This window comes from Macrobrachium rosenbergii, chromosome 24, assembly GCF_040412425.1.
Source record: "Macrobrachium rosenbergii isolate ZJJX-2024 chromosome 24, ASM4041242v1, whole genome shotgun sequence".
NCBI classification, from domain to species: Eukaryota; Metazoa; Arthropoda; class Malacostraca; order Decapoda; family Palaemonidae; genus Macrobrachium; species Macrobrachium rosenbergii.
In genome coordinates, this window is record NC_089764.1 from 33,174,175 (window position 1) to 33,193,600 (window position 19,426).

The 19,426-nt window shown below is 38.9% G+C and overlaps 1 protein-coding gene across 6 annotated transcripts in view; it reads right to left on the reverse strand.

Moving 5' to 3' along the window:
• Nucleotides 1-19,426, reverse strand: part of LOC136852003 (cytospin-A-like) — a 639,159-nt gene that overhangs the window by 187,355 nt on the left and 432,378 nt on the right. The window contains exon 1 of one of the 6 annotated variants that reach the window (XM_067126442.1): nucleotides 3,294-3,373. The exons of the other annotated variants lie outside the window; for them this stretch is intronic. Within the exon in view, the coding sequence (XP_066982543.1) occupies nucleotides 3,294-3,296 (3 nt within the window). The 5' untranslated portion in view covers nucleotides 3,297-3,373. Of the gene's footprint in view, nucleotides 1-3,293; nucleotides 3,374-19,426 lie in introns of those variants that run through there. 6 annotated transcript variants of the gene reach the window in all.

A 19,426-nucleotide genomic window follows, 5' to 3' on the forward strand; every position in this document is an offset into this window, starting at 1 on the left:
CTTTGTATCTAGTCCAGTCGTTCAGAAATGATCAACAATTCAAAGGCAAAATGATTAAATCCTGCTCAACTCTTGTCCTTAAAAATATGAACATGAAGTCATCAGAATTGCTTCAGTTGTCATTCAAAGTAACGGAAAACCTCACGCCCTACAAAAAACTAACGTAGGAAGACAAAAAAAATGCTAAAGTTGTGTCAATTAAATTCCGATGGCGGGGACAGCGCAGACCCTTGAAAAGCCCGAGACGTAGGGAATGGGGGACGGGGACGGGGTGGAAGACTTCTCGTCTCTTCTGTAGCATCCCTTATACCTAGGACGATATATATATATATATATATATATATATATATATATATATATATATATATATATATATATATATATATATATAAAATTTATAATTTATGTATGAATGTATATAGCCATACATTATACATAACAGATTTTTAAATACGAAATAAAAAATTAATTAACCAACAAGAAACTCTCTGCTGCATATTACTAAACTTGAAATTTTAACATGAATAAAATAGATGCTTAGTTTATAAAAAAATACCAATTACTGTGCTCAGTTAACAAAGAAAAATTACCAAGATAATACTGAGCGAAATATGTAAATAAAACGCAAGCTTCCAGGACATAAATATAAGCGTACAATAACCAAAAGATCAGACATGGTTCTTTACTTGAATAAAGAAGAGCACACATTTATCTGAATATTTAAAATAAAATTGTAACGACACGTTATGCTATTAAAAATTCGATACAAAATTCGACAACCATAAAAAACTGAGAACGTCTCTTCCTAAGCCATCAATATAAAAACAAGCAGATGCAAATTCAATCGAACAAATAAAGAGGTAAATCATCTGAAATTCACAGGATGAAATCAAGAAAATGTAAAGGCATTCCTAAGCTGTCTTCGCTCTCAGTACAACGGAGGTTCCACTCAAGATACGTTTGAACAAAAAGCCTTGACAAAAACAAAAATCTCACAATGACCTCATCAGAGATGTTCCATCCGGTCGCCAGTGTGTTTCCGTTCAACCAGCTCAGCTTTCACCACAATGGTTTCGTTTGATTTGATAACAGTTGGCTTTTGTTTATTTCACATTATGCTCTTGAAATCTGTTATTATTCTTGGAACTTATTCTTAGTTTCCAAATCTCGTTTCAAATTTGAATTCAAGGAAACTGTTCGATGGCTGGCGACCTCAATCTTTCATCATACAAATCGAAAATATATATTTATTTTTTCATGACCTAGACCTGAGAAAAAGCACGGATTCAGTTTCGCCTGCCAAGAGTCTTCCAACGCATTATACAGAATTTATCTTCAAAACAGACCCCACAAACATTCGCTTCTTCTTAAGAACAAAACTTACATAACAATTCTTGACTTATAAAAACAAATCTTACGAAACAGTTCTTGATTTAATGTCTGAACAGTGCAGTATTTCCCCTTAACAAGCGTCTACATTTTGCATTAGGTAACCATAATGACAGCCAATCTCAAATACTATTTCCCAATGGATATGCATCACACATATGGCTTCCCCATCTTATAAAGATTCGTTACCGCTATTTTGTGAACTTCTATAAAGGCATCAACAGAATCACGTTGAGCACACTGGCATATATTGCACCGTTTACAATAATCTAGCAAGTATAGGCTACTCGCACTTGTTAGGCATCAATGTTTGTACCTAAACCATTTTCTTTTTCTTTTTTTTATTTGAGCAACAATTTTCTCTAGTCTCCCTTTATACTTGACTCAGCAACCATAAAATGAAGGTGGCATTTGCTGCTGACACACACACATACATACCTACATATAAATGTATATATATATATATATATATATATATATATATATATATATATATATATATATATATATATATATATATAAAAAGTGAATGTTTGTATGTTCGTCTGCTATAGATATCTGAACTGCTTGACAGACCCAGACAAAATCTGGCTTGCGGCCCCTATGTGACCCCAGGAAGGTTGTAACTTATAATCAAACCCATACCCCCGTGACAGACATCAAACACAGACAGACGGAATTAGATTTTCGTTTTTACCAATTCCGTCAGTCTTTCCTTCAAGTGCTTTATGGGTTAATGGTCACTTTTCGCCTGATAGCTCCCGGTTCTCTTCCAGGAGCTGTCAGCTGAGAATGCCTTCCCCATCCGCGCAAGCGTAGTAGCTGCTGGCTAAGCCTAACATTTTTTTTTCAATTGTTCAAATGCGAATTTCCTCATTAATTCGTACGTTTCTTCTTCGCTTTTACCTTCGAAATTCGTTACAGCAACTGCATCGTGACGTTACCGTGACTTGTTTCGTTATAAAGTTGGTTAAAATAAGGTCAAAAATTAATTTACGGGGAGTTGGGCAACACCACCACCACCACCAACACCACACACACCAACATTTTCAACATCGCGCCACCACCTCCACCAAACTCTCTCTCTCTCTTTTCTCTCTTAATGCATCACTCAAACAATTGGAGCGAAATCTATCTATGAGGTTGCAATCTCTTCCTCTCTCTCTCTCTCTCTTTCTATCTCATTTATAAATTTCCTTCATGAATGGGGTTAACATCAAGTCATACTAGAAAAACCCAAGAATATATGCCAATGCAAGTCAATCATTCTCTTTCTCTCTCTCTCTCTCTCACACACACACACACCATTTTAATCAGATAGGTGCCCGGATATATGTATATATCATGTTTATTTAAGGCAATGAATTCAAGACAGAATTATTAATCAAAGAAAGAAAAGAATATTCAAAGGTAGTACACATACTTTACACGACAAAACAATTCAAAGGAAACGCAGGAAAATTTTTCTGAGTTCTTCAAAGTTTTCCCAGGCAGCGCCAGGTTGCTCAGTTAGTGTATGTGTGTGTGTGTGTATATATATATATATATATATATATATATATATATATATATATATATATATATATATATATATATATATATATATATATATATATAGTTTTCAGTAAGTATTTTAAGGATGAGACCTGGTATACCTAATGCCTTTGTCCATTTTCTCTGGGACGAACCACAGTCGACTAGCTAACAGGTACAAAATACATGCTTATAGGTCAACAGGGACACAAAGGGACTCAACATCATATGGGCAAATCGCTCAACCTCGCCTAAGAACTGACTCGTGGCCCTGTCGACGGTGATACGAGTGTCAAAAGTAGTGTATCCTACACCACCACAGACCTACTCAGCTGCTACAGAGCTCTGAATGACACCACAATTACACATACCATATATCATCGCATTTCGTTGAGCACCGTCTGATACGCCCCTGGATCGGATGTCAAGGGCTTGCATATGCTCTTCGTCACTTACCTGGAAGAAAAGAAAAGGCTACATTAATACACATCAAAAGTAACAAACACTCGAATTAATGAGAGAGCCAATATAGACGAAAGAATAGTTGCTTTACTTCAGCATATTCGGTACCTCTGCTAAAAAAAAAAACACAAATAAATTCTAGACCAAACTTAATAAAGACCTCTTGAGGCAACAGTATGCAGCGATAACAAAACTCAATTAACAAAAGTACTCGCGATTTAAGAAGAGTTAATCTGGAAAGAACACTTTCCAAGTGCATATACCCACACTGAAAGTTCTCTCGAGCCACTTCAGTGCCACAAACAGACGTCAAGACGCACGAACAAACACACACCCGGGGCTTCTGTAACTTGCCAAGAAGAGCGAGGTAATACTGGACCCACGAGTTGATTACATACATTACGAAACAGACGGTGTGCCTATAAAACCGCAGCCCCAACTACTGGGTTAGCTTACAAAATTATCGGCAGTCTGACAGGTAAATTGCCGCCTAAATTTTATCTGGACAGAGAATGAAAACGTGTATGTTTAACGAGAGCTTTGAGGTTTCAATGGCGTGTGTCCTATTAAACGCTAGTTCTCAACTCAAGGCTGCCTCATTCTTGTGAGTTTCTCAGCGGGTGATGTATCGTTGTATTAACAACAGTTTCAGGTGGACCCCGATCGCTCTGATCACGAAGAGGAAAAACAAAACTCGCTTGCGTATAATTGCGACACACACCGGCTCCATCCCGTCAACCTGAATCTCCCGTGTGCCACAATGTACCCACAGTTTATGTAACAGGATTACAAAATCGAAGGAAGTGAGTGGGAGAAAAAAGTAACGTATGATAAACATAGTATTTTTCATTATGAAAAACGCCAGAAGGAAAAACACTCTAAAAACTTTCACAGTTTGAAAATAAAATAAAGGACGACGAGATTGTTGATAAGCATAAACTTCATCTCAGTAGCACAAACTACAACACTGCATTAAAAGAGATAACGACTACATTTTATCGACATTAGGTAACATAAAACTTGTAAAACCATGACATTAATTAAGAACTATCCACATTCCGCAAATGATAATAGCAGAGAGAGAGAGAGAGAGAGAGAGAGAGAGAGAGAGAGAGAGAGAGAGAGAGAGAGAAAGGAACATCTCTATAATCAGCATCGCCAGCTGGTCTTGCAAAATCAATAAGAACCAGCTGGCTCTATATAGCTAATGCAGCAGCGGGAGCAGCCACCACTGTAGCCCCCGCCCTACCCTTCCCCCAGCCCCCCAAAAGTTGGCACACCCTGATTCCAGCGAAGGGGATGCTCATAAAAATGATTTGGACGGAAGATTTGCATCGGGTCGTTTGAATTCCTTGATTCGGCTACTCTTTGAAATGCCACGCACATGAAATCAACGCAGTTATCAAGAAAACAAACTGTCTTTTATAAATACGAGCTGCAAAAATGTGATTTCTTTATGAACTTAAATTGCAAAATGAATTCAAGTATCAAACAAACTTCCACTACATCAAACAATTTCTTTGGGGTGAATACAATCGCACACAACCAAGACAAACTCGTACAGCCATCACCAAACAAAAAAGCTCTCGGCAATGAAGACAGCCACCATTTAAACAATTTAGCTGCAATGAATGCAATTATCAAAATACAATGCCTCTGTAGCTCTGCAATGAACGAAATCATCAAACAATTCTTCTGCACTCAAGCGTCCAAAAGACTTGTGATGGTTACTACAAACGCACGAAATCTTTGCAGTGTTCTTTGTTGAAGACTGTAATTCGAGCGCAGATATCGAACTTGGTTCTAAGTGAATACAAGATTACTCAACAGACAAATAAAAAAAAAATTATTGATTTTGATTGCAGTACAGGAGAAATGATTCACGAGAATGTTTGTGTATCAGAGTGTATGAGTGTGTGTGTGTATGTGTGTGTTCGAATACATACGAAAGCGTGAGTAACAACTCTCAAACCTCTTTATTCTTTCGCATGCTGACCTTGTATGCTTTCCTTAACACAAATATTTGAATTACGTAACAGTAAAATAAAAAAACGAGTATACAAGTAAACAGAAATAAAAGAATGTGTATAAACTGGAAATTCCGTATGTGTGTATTTGTGAAAATTTACTAGTTTCTCACGCAGATTTTCTTCTACTGTATAGGCCTTTTATTTACCTTATTACACTTGAAATTTGATTAACCACGGGTTTTTATATTTCATGGACTGCGTTTTCTTCTCAAAAGGATGTAGAGGTTTATACCTGCAAGGTGTGATTTTGCTCCTCTCTCTCTCTCTCTCTCTCTCTCTCTCTCTCTCTCTCTCTCTCTCTCTCTCTCTCTCTCCTTCTGACGCACACTCTTAACTGCAAAACAATTTTAAATCGTAGGTTTGGACTGTCAGCGCAACTGAGAGAGAGAGAGAGAGAGAGAGAGAGAGAGAGAGAGAGAGAGAGAGAGAGAGAGAGAGAGAGAGAGAGAGAGTCTCCAAATCCAAGATTTTACATAATTATACATGTCAAAGTTTCCTCAACACTTGCAAAAAGTAAGTGAAACCGTGACTTGTCACAATATATTTTCAAAAGGAATGACCACAGCGACACTTCGACAGAAGTGAATCGACCCCACAAAAGCACACAAACTCACACATCATCATATCGACCCGTGAACGTTCTTGCATAACACGCACGTACAAGCAAACGGCACATATAATCTGTATGAGACGAGAAAAAAAAAAATGCAAATTGTCGCCAGAATAAACCCAGCGCTGAGAACCCCTCCACAGTCATTACCACATTCCTCAAGCTTTTAGGTGGAGAATATTATGGCGCACTTGCACCGTACATTCATCCCCCAGTCGTAATTTACGGCCGTCCACTGTTACGGTGGTGATAACACAAGAGGTGGAGGGGATAGAAGAAGAAGAGGTGGTGTATAAACGGGGTGGGGGTAGAGGGAAGGGGAGGATGGAGGAGGAAGAGGTGAGGGGACCAGCAAATACTGTTGTTCACTTTCTGGAAGGATTGTGGAAAGCCTTTAGCGGTCCTGGAAGACGCTTGGCGGGAAAATCACGCGCGCAATTACCGTTAAATAACAGAAGTCCTAACCCCCAAAAACCATCCCACCATCTCTTCAATCTCTTCCACACACACACACACACATACAAGGCGGCTCTTCAATTCACTGGTCATCTACCAGAACTTCTTCCTATTCACTTCCTCTAAGAAGGGATCCCATACATGTGAAAAGCTTTTTGAGTTTTCATTTTTCTCGTCAGTAAATTCGTGACTGTTATAATTGCCATGCTTTAGGTTAACGCAATCACTGCTACTGTTAACGACAGCCTTACCAACAACAACATTATTATTATTATCATTATTATAATTTGTACATCGGCTTCAACCAATAACATACAAATCAGATACGACAGAAGGTTCCTTCCTGATAAGATTTTCTCCATCCAGCAAAAAAAAACCCAATCCTCAAGGCTTTTACCCTGTAACCGAAAGCTTAGCTAACTATCCCAGCAGAGGGTCTAGAAACGGACGTCAAACCCACAGTAAATTACATCCCATTTGAAATAACAAGATTCTGAAATTTAACTCCAGGCTAAAGCGTACGACAAACCATGTGTGCTAACATTGTTTCTCTTAATGAAAACCAGAAGGTCGTCGAGGTACAACTCGGGTCCCACACTCTCACCAACACGGTTAGTATTACGACGAAAAAGAGGGCCACAGGGATAACATGGCTCATTACATAGGCATATTGTGCAACTGTAAAAACAAGAAATGGATAGTGGTATTTTCAAAACAATGCAGACAAAACAAGTAAGTTTACGAGAGAGAGAGAGAGAGAGAGAGAGAGAGAGAGAGAGAGGGGGGGGGGGGGGGGCCGAACACTCAGATCACATGGGTGGCCTATTTAAGAAGATTAGGTTTAAATCATGGTTAAATACGTGAATTCGTTGCCAGCCTTTTCAAGACACATTCGGCACATCGAGAGAGAGAGAGAGAGAGAGAGAAAATATATTTTTAACCGTTCTGTAATTAAAAAAAAAAAAAAGACTCCAACCGAACTCACAAGGATTTCCAAGATTGCGCCACATTATGCGTACTGCCAAATCTTAACAAATTTATGACAGAAATGATAAACTTTTACGAAGCGACCAAGAGAAATAAAAGCTTTGAATTAGAAATAAATCTGCGAACGATGACCGTACAACTCTTATGCCTGATACCAGAAACTTACAAGAAAGGTAAAAGCCTGTGATTATTAGTCACTATGGCAGGGCCCAACTCTTGACAGCCAGGCGCTACATTGACGAGACAACGATATATCACTTTCTGCGGATGTCACCGTCACTGTTTTATACTGCGCTCCAAATCTCATACTTCTTCCTTAAAGCCTGCACTTGTTAAAGGCATGAAGCCGTCAGCACAAACGACTACAGAGAGGGTGAACTCGAGTGCTTGGTTTAGTATCAATTGCCAATGCAAGGTGAATTATAACCGTGATTAATTCCCCATATCTCAACACGAAACCCATGCTAATGCACCCAAGATATAGGAGCAGAAAAAAATTAATGAATACAAAATAAACTTTAATTTTTGGAATCTTGTTTGACTTGGTAAAGGAAAACAGACTCCCATAATTTTAAAACTTACTGATCAGGTATCACAGTTTCCTTATTAATCATAAATACAAAAACAAATCAGATATCTAAATTAATCATGACAGGAAAATGTACAATTTCCTTTTTTTTTCTTTTTTAAATGAAATACTGTGTAAACGAAATACACATACACAACTAATCAACTGTGAGGCCGCAAGTGATACAAAACGAGAATCATTTCTTCATAGAAGCACGAAGAAAAAAAAAAATAAATCGCCGAAAAATAACACTTTACAAATATTATAAGCTATAACGATATATTTCCCTCTTTTTACAGTACTGGAATAGCACAAAGCAATTAATAAACCGAACTTCTCGTACATCAGTATATTATGGATGAACGAAGCTAACACTATTTATTGTTCTTATCTAATAAACCTCACTAATCACTAGCTAACAATTACTACTCCAATTTCTATGCTGAGTCAGTGGGAAATACGACAGAAAACAAGGAACGTACAAGTAACGATTGACAAGCCAAGAGAGAGAGAGAGAGAGAGAGAGAGAGAGAGAGAGAGAGAGAGATAATTGCCTTTCCGTAAAAAACACCAAAAGCTTCTTCACAGTTTGATGCCACTTTTAACCGTTCAAATTGTTCTCTCACACATACCTGAAGACCAGAAGCATGTTCGTGATACTTGAAGGTATGAGTAATGGAGGTCCACTGGGAACAATACTTAGGGTACTGCAAAAACATGTTCTTCACCTTCCCATCCTTTCTCTCTCTCTCTCTCTCTCTCTCTCTCTCTCTCTCTCTCTCTCTCTCTCTAATAAGCACAAATGTGAGCGTACATATGGTAAGTTGTGGGCTTTGCACAATATTTTATGTGCACAAACACATTTATATATATATATATATATATATATATATATATATATATATATATATATATATATATATACAATAAAAATTCTAACTATCATTACAAACCCTGAAAATATACTACTCCTTTAAGTCTCCATCCAGACCTAGAGAATGAATGAAAAATGATCGCTTGTAAGAATCTCTCTCTCTCTCTCTCTCTCTCTCTCTCTCTCTCTCTCTCACACACACACACACACACACACACACACACACACACACAGTTTATTAACCTGAGATCAGGCTGAAATACAAGACTTCCTTTATGGCAAGCATCGTTTCAGCAAACCACGTAAGTTATATTAAGTATCAGCCACTCGCCTGCTGAGGAGAGAGAGAGAGAGAGAGAGAGAGAGAGAGAGAGAGAGAGAGAGAGAGAGAGAGAGAGATGAACGACTGATCACATCTGCTAATTACTTCGTTAACTGACAGACAGATACCAATTAAAATAGCCCTGAAATGTGATTCATCTAGAGAAAGGCTTCTCCTTTCCAGGCCATCAGCCGACCAATGCAATCCCACGGCGTCCATTGCTATGAGCTGGCGGGGTCGAGCGGCTTAATCTGGTTCCAACTTTTAATTTCCTAAACAACGCGGCTTCTTTTGAGATCTATTTACGGGCACGGCGGTTTTCTCCAACATCACGGTCTATCATACGCTCGCCGAGCTGGTTTACATTTACAAAGAAACTTGGGGAAAAGAAGGAGAAATGGCATTTGACGTGGTCAAACAACAATGTACCGCGAAAGGGCCACAATGCGAAAAAATGCTCCGTTCTTTTTTCGGCGTCAACACGAGGTGAGACCACCTATGTGTAATCGTGGCCCACATAATAGCCGTGTGTTTCTTTTAGAAAACGCCAGTGCCGTGTTTTGTCATCGCTTTGTAGAGTGAATATTACGAGACTCTTGCGCTGCCGAGGCTGACTGGACGGTCAGCGTAATACCCTTACAATAAAAATAAGGCATGTAAAAAAAAAAAAAGTAAAAAAGTGAGAAAAAAAAGGTGAAGTCTAAAAATGAATGAATCGCTCAACTTGCCTCTTGAAAAATGGAGCATCAACAAGTACCATCTCCATTAAATGAAAAAGTAATAAGGATCCCTATACTTGTATGCTACTATATACAGTAAGTATTCAGAGGAAGGTAGGCTACTCCGAGCTCAGCTTTGGGACGGAACGCTAGGGTCCTTAGTTTTGGGACTTGGACGGTCTGGGTACAACAGCAACTGATAGCAGAGCGAATGGAATGGTATGGAATGATCACTAACATAAGAAATCCGAGCACCGTTCTTTCCAGAATGAAAATGAAAATTAGTATTACCTCTAGGTACCTTCATGATACATACTATTTTCCCTGTAAGATCATCACATCGTAAATATTCATTAAAAGAGTTGAGGTTCCGCCCCAGTAAGAGACTGCGCTGAAAGTTATATCAGTTTATAATGTTGCTCTTTCCACTCAGACATTACGCATTCTTGTCTCAAGACCCAATTTTACACCAACACAGTCACTAATCGTCTACATATTCTAATATTCGCTTCGCTTCCTTCAAAAAAAAAAAAAAAAAAAAAAAAAAAAAAAAATTATAGGGCTTAAAAACTTATATTTCATACCTTACATCCATAACACATTCCATATTGCCTCTCAATCGATTCTAAGCCTAAATAAACGTTATCTAGGGTTGCTAAAGAGAAAACACAAACACGCATACAAACACAAACACGCACACAAACACACACACACACACAATGTCAGTATTAAAAAACAATTCACAAGCAAGTTTTCACCAAAAAAAATATTTTTACTGCTATTTCGAACGGATGGAATCCATACGATTTTTTCGAATTTCTCGGGAATTCCAATAAACATTCCATTCCTATCAGTTACCCGTCTCTCTCTCTCTCTCTCTCTCTCTCTCTCTCTCTCTCTCTCTCTCTCTCTCTCTCTCTGAGTAGTCCATTAGTTTTCCATGAGCACTGCTTTTACTCATGGTGCGACTAAGAAGGTGGAGAGAGAGAGAGAGAGAGAGAGAGAGAGAGAGAGAGAGAGAGAGAGAGAGAGAGAGAGAGAAAGTCCTCTAACATAGGAAATACTGTTAGTATGGCTGAGGTTAAATTCATATAACTGCAACAGCAACATGAACAAATATATATATGTTTATATATATACACATATACATATATATATGTTTATATATATATATATATACATATATATATATATATATATATATATATATATATATATATATATATATATATATATTATATATATATATATATATATATATATGAATATATATTCTTACAAAATAATATTATGCTGTTCGACCTCTCTTCTTTGATTTGGTAGAAATAAAATCAAAACCAAAAGAAAAAAAAAAAATACATGGACATGAAAGCACCAAGGAAAAGCTTCCTCTGTGGAAAGCTGGCTGGTTGTTGTGTTCAACCACCAACCGTCTTAGCAGCTTATAAGTTTAGTTTATAGGGACCTATCCAACGGGGATGGTTTTACCAGGGCCACCTTTAGTTAGGGTATACCTTAACCTCACTTTTCTCTGAACTGTGTATTGGCGAGCTTTTGTAATTTTTCAGGCTGCCCGCAAGCTACGGAAGGGGGTTGTTTGCAACAAACAAACCACCTACACATATTCGACCCAGGTCAGAGAGAGTCCAGTGATCGAGCAGAAAACGCGGTAGATTGGCGAGTTTTTGTAATTTTTCAGGCTGCCCGCAAGCTATGGAAGGGGGTTTTTGCAACAAACAAACCACCTACACATATTCGACCCAGGTCAGATTGAGTCCAGTGATCGAGCAGAAAACGCGGTATAGCTCTCGCTCCCTTCTTTTTGTCTTTATAACTTAGTGGAACTGACGAGAATCGCTTCGACAGACCGTGCAAGTGCGCGCAAGTAATCTACGTAAAGGTAAGTCTGAGGATGACAATTACTCGCCGTTCTTCTGTTATTTCTCCCACGGTACTTCTGTTTTAATTTTCCCTCTTCTCAGTCAATGACTAAAGAATCCTAGTGAAACCATATCCCCTTTATGAAGCTGATTATATGAAATACAATTAGTGTTGCCTAGTGAGATTGCATAAAGTATCCTCCATGGTGTTAACATAATATTCTCAATTCAAGATACATCCCTTGCAGTAATTAAGGATTAGTGAGAGGACATGTCTAAGTAACACTCAGGCACACCCTGGAACCTGGTCATACCTTTGTTTGGAGGAGGAACAGGCTTAAAATACTAGAACACCACTTCCAAGAGCGTTACTAGAGTGACTCAGCTGTTGCATTATACCCTAAAGGGGTAAAAATATTACTGTGTCTGAAGGCGGACGAATCGGGGAGCTGTTATTGGTTCATGCAGATTTCCTCACTTTAATGAATTTTATATGTTGGGAAATGGTTGATCAGTGTGGTATATTTAATTCACTTGTTCCAGAATAAACCAAAATATTCTGCAACCTAGTTCCAACTGGTGACTGAATCTAATTAAGTTAACTATCTGTCTTTTGGGGTAACTTTTAGACTTAATTGGTGGGATTAAGTGGGTCTTAGGTGAAGCAAGGCAGTATAAATCACAATAATTAATAAATAAACTCATCCACCAAATGACCCACATAACAATATATATATATATATATATATATATATATATATATATATATATATATATATATATATATATATATATATATATATATATATATATATATATATATATATATATATATATATATATATACGCAGCTACGTCGATATGCTTCCTTACTCCCAGTATATATATGCAGAATAATGACAGGCCTCAATATCTTACAAGAGTTTTATAAAATAAACCCAGTATGTATATAAGCTGCACGAAACTTTACTAAAAACATACGCTTTTAACGTCAGGTATTAAGCCCATGTTACATGTAAAATCAAAGGGCAGCTAGCCGAGAGATTAAAAGCAATCCCTCACCCCCCAAAAATAATCCTTCCTTTTTCCTGTCCTTAAAAACCGCCAGATTTCATTGAGAGGTCTATAATTCTTTCCGGGTCTAGACTCTGTTCATTTTTTTTCCTCTTTATTTTTCTTGCTACTCTTGAAGGAGAGAGAGAGAGAGAGAGAGAGAGAGAGAGAGAGAGAGAGAGATGGACATTAGGCTGAATAGATAAGGGATATTAGGTTGAATAGATAGGGACATTAGGGTGATTGGATAGGGGTATTAGGATGATTAGAGTGGTGACGGTAAGTTGAGAAAAGAGTGACGTACGGTTGATTATAGACATACATTAGGGGTATGTAAGCGGAGAATGACTTAAGATTGACTAAAGACGGACATTTGGTTCAGTACTGAGTATATAGTACGGGAGGACATTTGATTGAGTAGATAAACCAAAACACCAATCCTTTGTATTTTTAGAATTATTTAAAACGATCCTATATCCTTATCTACGTCAACCTAATTTAGAACTTAAATGTCCATCCGACTATATGCAATTATTTTTTAAAATCTTTTAAATAAATTACGGGAACACATGGTCGGCAGACAGTTGAGCAGAGATGAACATTAGGTTGATTGGAGAAGGACATTAGATCGTCTGTGTAAAAGAACCTTGGGTATACACACAAAAAAACGCAGAGAAGATCATGACAATTTGATCTGTATATCCTAGACACACTTTCAAGGGATGGGGAACCCTACTTCATATTAAAGAGCAAATGAATGATATTCTTTTATATATATGGTCCTTAATACCTACGATCCTATCTACCCTGCTTGAACTGAAGGAAGCGTCATAATAAAAAAAAAAAAAAATAAATAAAACTCTGAACATGTCAAATCATCCAGATTTAAAAGTTTCATGGTTCCAAGTAGCATTGGCTTACCTTAACGTTTCTTATTTTGGTAGTTTCATCGTTATCTGTCGCTCACGCGAGCAAAACGTCTCTTATTTACACCATCATAACTCATATTATCTTTTTATATCAGTTAAAATATGTACAAGACTTCCGGATAAGTGCTTGATTTTTACCTACACTAACTTAGATGAGACTCTTAATGAGAATGAGTGAGCTTAAATAAATGATAATAAGGTCACTTTGCATGTGAATCTACGGTTAGGTTATGAGTCAATTAATATCTAAGTGAATAACTCAGTTAATGTGAACTCCTTTGCCACCAAAATATGAACAAACGAAAACAAAAGCATCTACTTGGTACAGTGACACTATTACTTCTCTAAATAGCAGAGTTTACCAACTGGCTATGCAAACGACCCAGATCAGATCCTCCCATCATTATGACTTTGATAGAAGCTTGGTAACTGGGAATAATTCTCTCTCTCTCTCTCTCTCTCTCTCTCTCTCTCTCTCTCTCTCTCTCTCTCTCTCTCTCTCTCTCTCCCTACAACTTACTTGCAATCTCAAAAGATATTCGAGCAAGATAAGACACGGAAGTGTATATGGAAAAATCCAAAAATGAACAAGTTCTGTATGGAAAGAAGATTCAAAATTCTACTAAGTCAATAAATTCTACGCCTAAGAAAATAATTAAGGCAAGAGATTAAGAACTTTCTAACTTCTCACGTGTCATATGAAGGTCCTAAAATCAGAGAGCTGTTGGTCACAAGTTAATATTTCAGATGTCGATACAGAATGTTCAAATTTGTACTGCAAATATTACGACGGTAGGATTCAAAAGCTTGATGTTGCATGAGCAAAAACAACGGTTAAAAGAAATATAAAATCAAACAGAAATATTGTGGAATGACGAAAATTATCTTCATTTGTGCCAGGCACTTTTCTTAAAATTTTACATAACATCTACCAAATGAAAAATATAACTACATGCACCAAAATATTCCTTAAAAAGAAGAAAGAATAAAAAAGCGCCTGTAAAAAGCAAAGGCGAGCAATTCACAAGCGCTTTAGCAAAAGAGTATCATTACATTAACAAAAGAAAAAATTTGACCCTAACAGCTCAATCTTGCAACAGTTTAACAGGTCACATTGACAGGTACCAATCAGCCTCATGCAGCCGTCGAGCTGTCAAACGCCTAGAGTGAGGTTACGTAAAACGTCAGAAAAAAAAAATTAAAATACAATAAAAGTTTCCACAAAGGAAAACACAAGGTCAATGTCAAGAGGTGTGTTTGTCTCTTAGTGAATAATATGAAATAGCGAAAAGGTTTTTACTTTGTTTTTTGTTTCAGTAACATGAGATTTTCACGGGTGACATCTCCGCGGAGGGAAAATTGTTGTTTCCTGAAAAAATACTCATTTCAATCATTTCCAGAGACAAACTTTACATTGGATGTTAAGGATGGGACCAAAATCGCTGTAAGGAATTGTGACAATCTTCAAATAAGACTGTTACGGAGATCTGAAAGATAAGACTTCCTCTCCATTTCCACAAAAGCTTCGAGGGAATTTCGCAACATAGGTTTCTAATGAATGGCAGCTGTTTATGTGAAGGAATGCAAGAACGTCTCAGTTCAAGGAAAAACAGAGGAAATGATAAATAATGCACAAACACTTTTGCTGTTTTTTCCTGAGACTGAAAAGTACGACGCGCTCTCATTATAATGCTCCCTCATGTAAAGCCTTCACTTTTAATTCTTTTTTCTAACCTCGTATCAAAACATTCTGGAAGTGAAATACAAGAAGGAGACAATTATGAAGAGCAATTTCCTCCACAACATGAACGTAAAATCTGAATAAACTTTAGTGTATTCTTCAAAAGGTTGGAGATTACAATCTCCGCATAAATTCAGCTTTCCCAAAAAAGATAAATTACCTTGTTAACGGGCTATCTGGATACTGCATTATTCAATATAAAACGGCTAGACTTATGCCTATGATCCAGACCACCTCTCATTACTAGCCAACTAAAAAAAAAAATTCCAAAAGAACAACTTTTTGTAAAACCAAAAGGTATAAAGCAGGCGAATCAAGGGAATATATATATAGATAACATGACCCTAAAGATATTGGGTTAAAAGGCTACTACCCAACTTCAAAGGAAACGTTGGAATATTACTGTAGGAATTAGAACGGGAAGTGGAAAGGGAGGGGGGGTGAGGAAGGGAGGTATGTTGACAGGGGGAGTGAGGGTCTATTTTGAAATCTGCCCCAGACGGCCAATTACCACATCATCGTAGAACACACCAGGGAAGAGAAGCAAGTGAAGGAGATAGCTTGTAGAACAACTGTGTTTACGCAAGGCGGCAATTAAACTCTGCTTATGAGGGTGATGATGACATGATAAGGGAGTATCAAAATACATAATTACAAAGACATTCGTTATATCAAGACAGATAAGAGTGGAGATTAGAGCTTACGAAAATATCAGCGAGGCGTTTTTGAGATATATGATACATAACGGCAATGTTTGAGACTAAAAGAAAAAAGATGAGAGGCTGTAGGGTCCCACATGGACCCACACACCGTCTATACCTGGCCAGCTAATCTCCTCACAACAAACATCTCCCCGCCTTAAGTGCACGCATAAAAGAAACACAGCATATGTCACACACCCTTTGTACATATATTCGCGTTCATATTATTGTTATGTTAAATGTATCATTCTTAGCGCAAGCATTACAATGTCAGCATTCCAGCCATATGTATCATAACTTCATTCGTGTCATGTATATTGAATTATGTACATCTTTCCATCCTCCAACAAACACAGTTGGTTGTACTCTGACCTCTGTTTTGTTTGTCTTGTGTCAGGCCCTACACTTCCACTCATAAGAACTATGGACCTGTCTGTTTGTTGTTTGAATAAATCAGTAAGTTTGTAGACTCACGCCTTCACTCATTAAAAGAAAAAGAAAGAAGAGCCTTCGCTACATTGGTGACCATGGAGATGTCCAGCCCAGCCAGCCCCAGTGATGCCAGCCTCTCCAACATCATTGCCACTGCCTCCATATGTCTCCCCCCTTCATGCCCCACAACCCAGAAGCTTGGTTCTTCAGGGCGGAGACAATCTACCGATCGAAGAAAATTACCTCCTCGGCACGCAAAACAGACGTCATCCTAGAATTTCTGCCAGATGACGTTTTCGAGCATGCTGCAAAATGGCTCGCAGAGCTGCAAACCTCTGTCATCTATGAATCACTGAAGGATCAGCTAAAGTCATCCCTCAGCATGCCACCCTCCCTAAGAGCCAAGAAATTCCTGAACAACATGAGGGCAGCCATAGGAGGCGAGCAGCCATCGCATGTCTACAAGCAGTTGCGGTGGCTCATAATGCTACCCGCCACAGATGGCCATCCCAAGTCAACCTTGGACCTGGTGAGAGAGGTCCTCCTCACAAAACTGCCCCACCAAACAGTGGCGGCCATGTCCAACGCCTCCACCATGCCCATCGAAGAATTCCTAAAATTGGTCGACACATAACAATGGCCAACAAGACAGCTGAGCCCACCCAGAGCAGCAGCAGCACGACGGTCCAAGCTGCCAACTGACATGTAATCTGAAGCAACCCAGAGGGACTGGCTGCCCATCCACAAGCAGTAGTTCCCCAAACAATTCATCAAAGGGAAGACCAGACAGAAGATGAACCACCAGAGGGAATGTACTTTTTCCATTGGAAATTTGGAAAACATGGACGCAAATGCAACAAAGGCGGCCTGCTTTCAAAAAACATGTACGAGGGTTGCCTCCGCGACACAAACAACTAAACGTCAGCGGTGAGCAGACCATTTTCCTCATAAGAGAAGCTGTGCCTGCTTACTGATGTCTTTCTCCCAGGTACAAATGCAAGTGCTCCAAGTGTTTCTTCATCTGGGACAAAAGGTTGAACCCAGAATTCCTTGTCGACACCGGGGCATGCAAATCATTTGTGCCAGCCAGCCCTTATGAATGACCCAACCCCACCCCACCCACCAACCTTCATGTATCCACCGCTAGTGGAGCACAACTCAAGATAGATGGGAAGTGAAATATGAATGTGTCATTCAACGGGAAAGATTACAGTTGGACCTTCATCACAGCAGATGTGATGGTAGCGCTTCTAGGAGCAGACTTCCTAAAAGCACACGACCTGCTAGTGGACACAGCATCAAAACAAATGATCCCAAAAACAGCTCCAGTATCATCTCAACAGCTGTGCAAACAACCCACCACCACATTGTCACCCCACCACCAGAGATATGCCGACTTCTACAAGACTACCGAGTGGTCTTCAAAGATGACCTGCAGCATGACTTAACCAAACCAGCAAAACACAACATCCAGCACCATATAGAAACGGAAGGCCCCCAGTCCATGCACGCTTCAAACGGTTAGCCCCAGAGAAACTTACCTACTCTAAACAAGTGTTCAGGGAAATGGAGAATGCAGGAATATGCCAAAAAGCCCCCATGGGCATCCCCCCCCCTCCACATGGTACCGAAACCCGTGCAGAGACTACCAGCGGCTAAATGTCAAAACGAAGCCAGATAAATAGCTGTTGCCGAACATAGCATAGGCTAAATAACCAACCAAATGAACAGAGCAAAGATCATCACCAAAATAGATCTGCTGGTGGGATACTTCCAAGTTTAGCAGCAAAGGAAGATATAGAAAAGACCACGCAGTAAGGGAAGACAAGTGCGAATGGGCAAAGAACACGGTGGAATTTCTGGGGCATCAAATAAGCCCAGATGGCATTAAATCCCTCCCAGAGAAAGTAAAAGTAATTACCGACTTCCCAAAGCCAACAACAATTAAAGCAGTACAAGAATTTTCAGGACTAATCAACTTTTATCATAGATTTATCCCAATTATCGCTACACATGCCTACAAGGAAAACCTAAGAAATTAAACTGGTCACAAGTTCAAGATAATGCATTTCTTTCAGCAAAACAAGCAATAACCTCTGCAGCCACATTAATCTTTCCTCTACCCCAATAGGTCCCTCACTTTGACAACTGACACAAGTAGCACGGTGATGAGTGCGATACTAGAGCAGGACACAGATGATGGTGTCGGCTGTTGGTGTTCTTCAGCAAGAAGTTAATGTCAGTGGAATGAAAGTACTCCACATTCCACAGGGAGCTCCTAGCAGTCCACAAAGCCATCCGTCACTTCCACCACATGCTCGAAGAAAGGCAGTTCTTCATACAAATGGACCATCAACCCTTGGTGCACGCCTTCACAAAGACAGCAGATGCATGGTCAGCATGACAACAGCATCACTTATCAACAATATCTGAACACTCCTGCACCATCAAGTATTTGAAGGGTTCAGCAAACACTGTGGCTGATGCACTTTCGAGAAACTGCATCAATACCATCCAGCTTGGGTTAGCCTATTCCAAATTAGCAGAGGCGCAAAGAGACAATGTGACTACGGCAGGACAATCCCAACCTTATGTAGAGCGACTTGTCAATCAACAATGGAGAAACAAACGTCGCCTATGGAACAAGTACTGGACGCCCTCACGCCTACCTGTCAGAAGGCCTCAGAAAAAAGGCTTTCAACCTCGCCCACAACCTATCCCACCCATCAAGCCGAAAAAC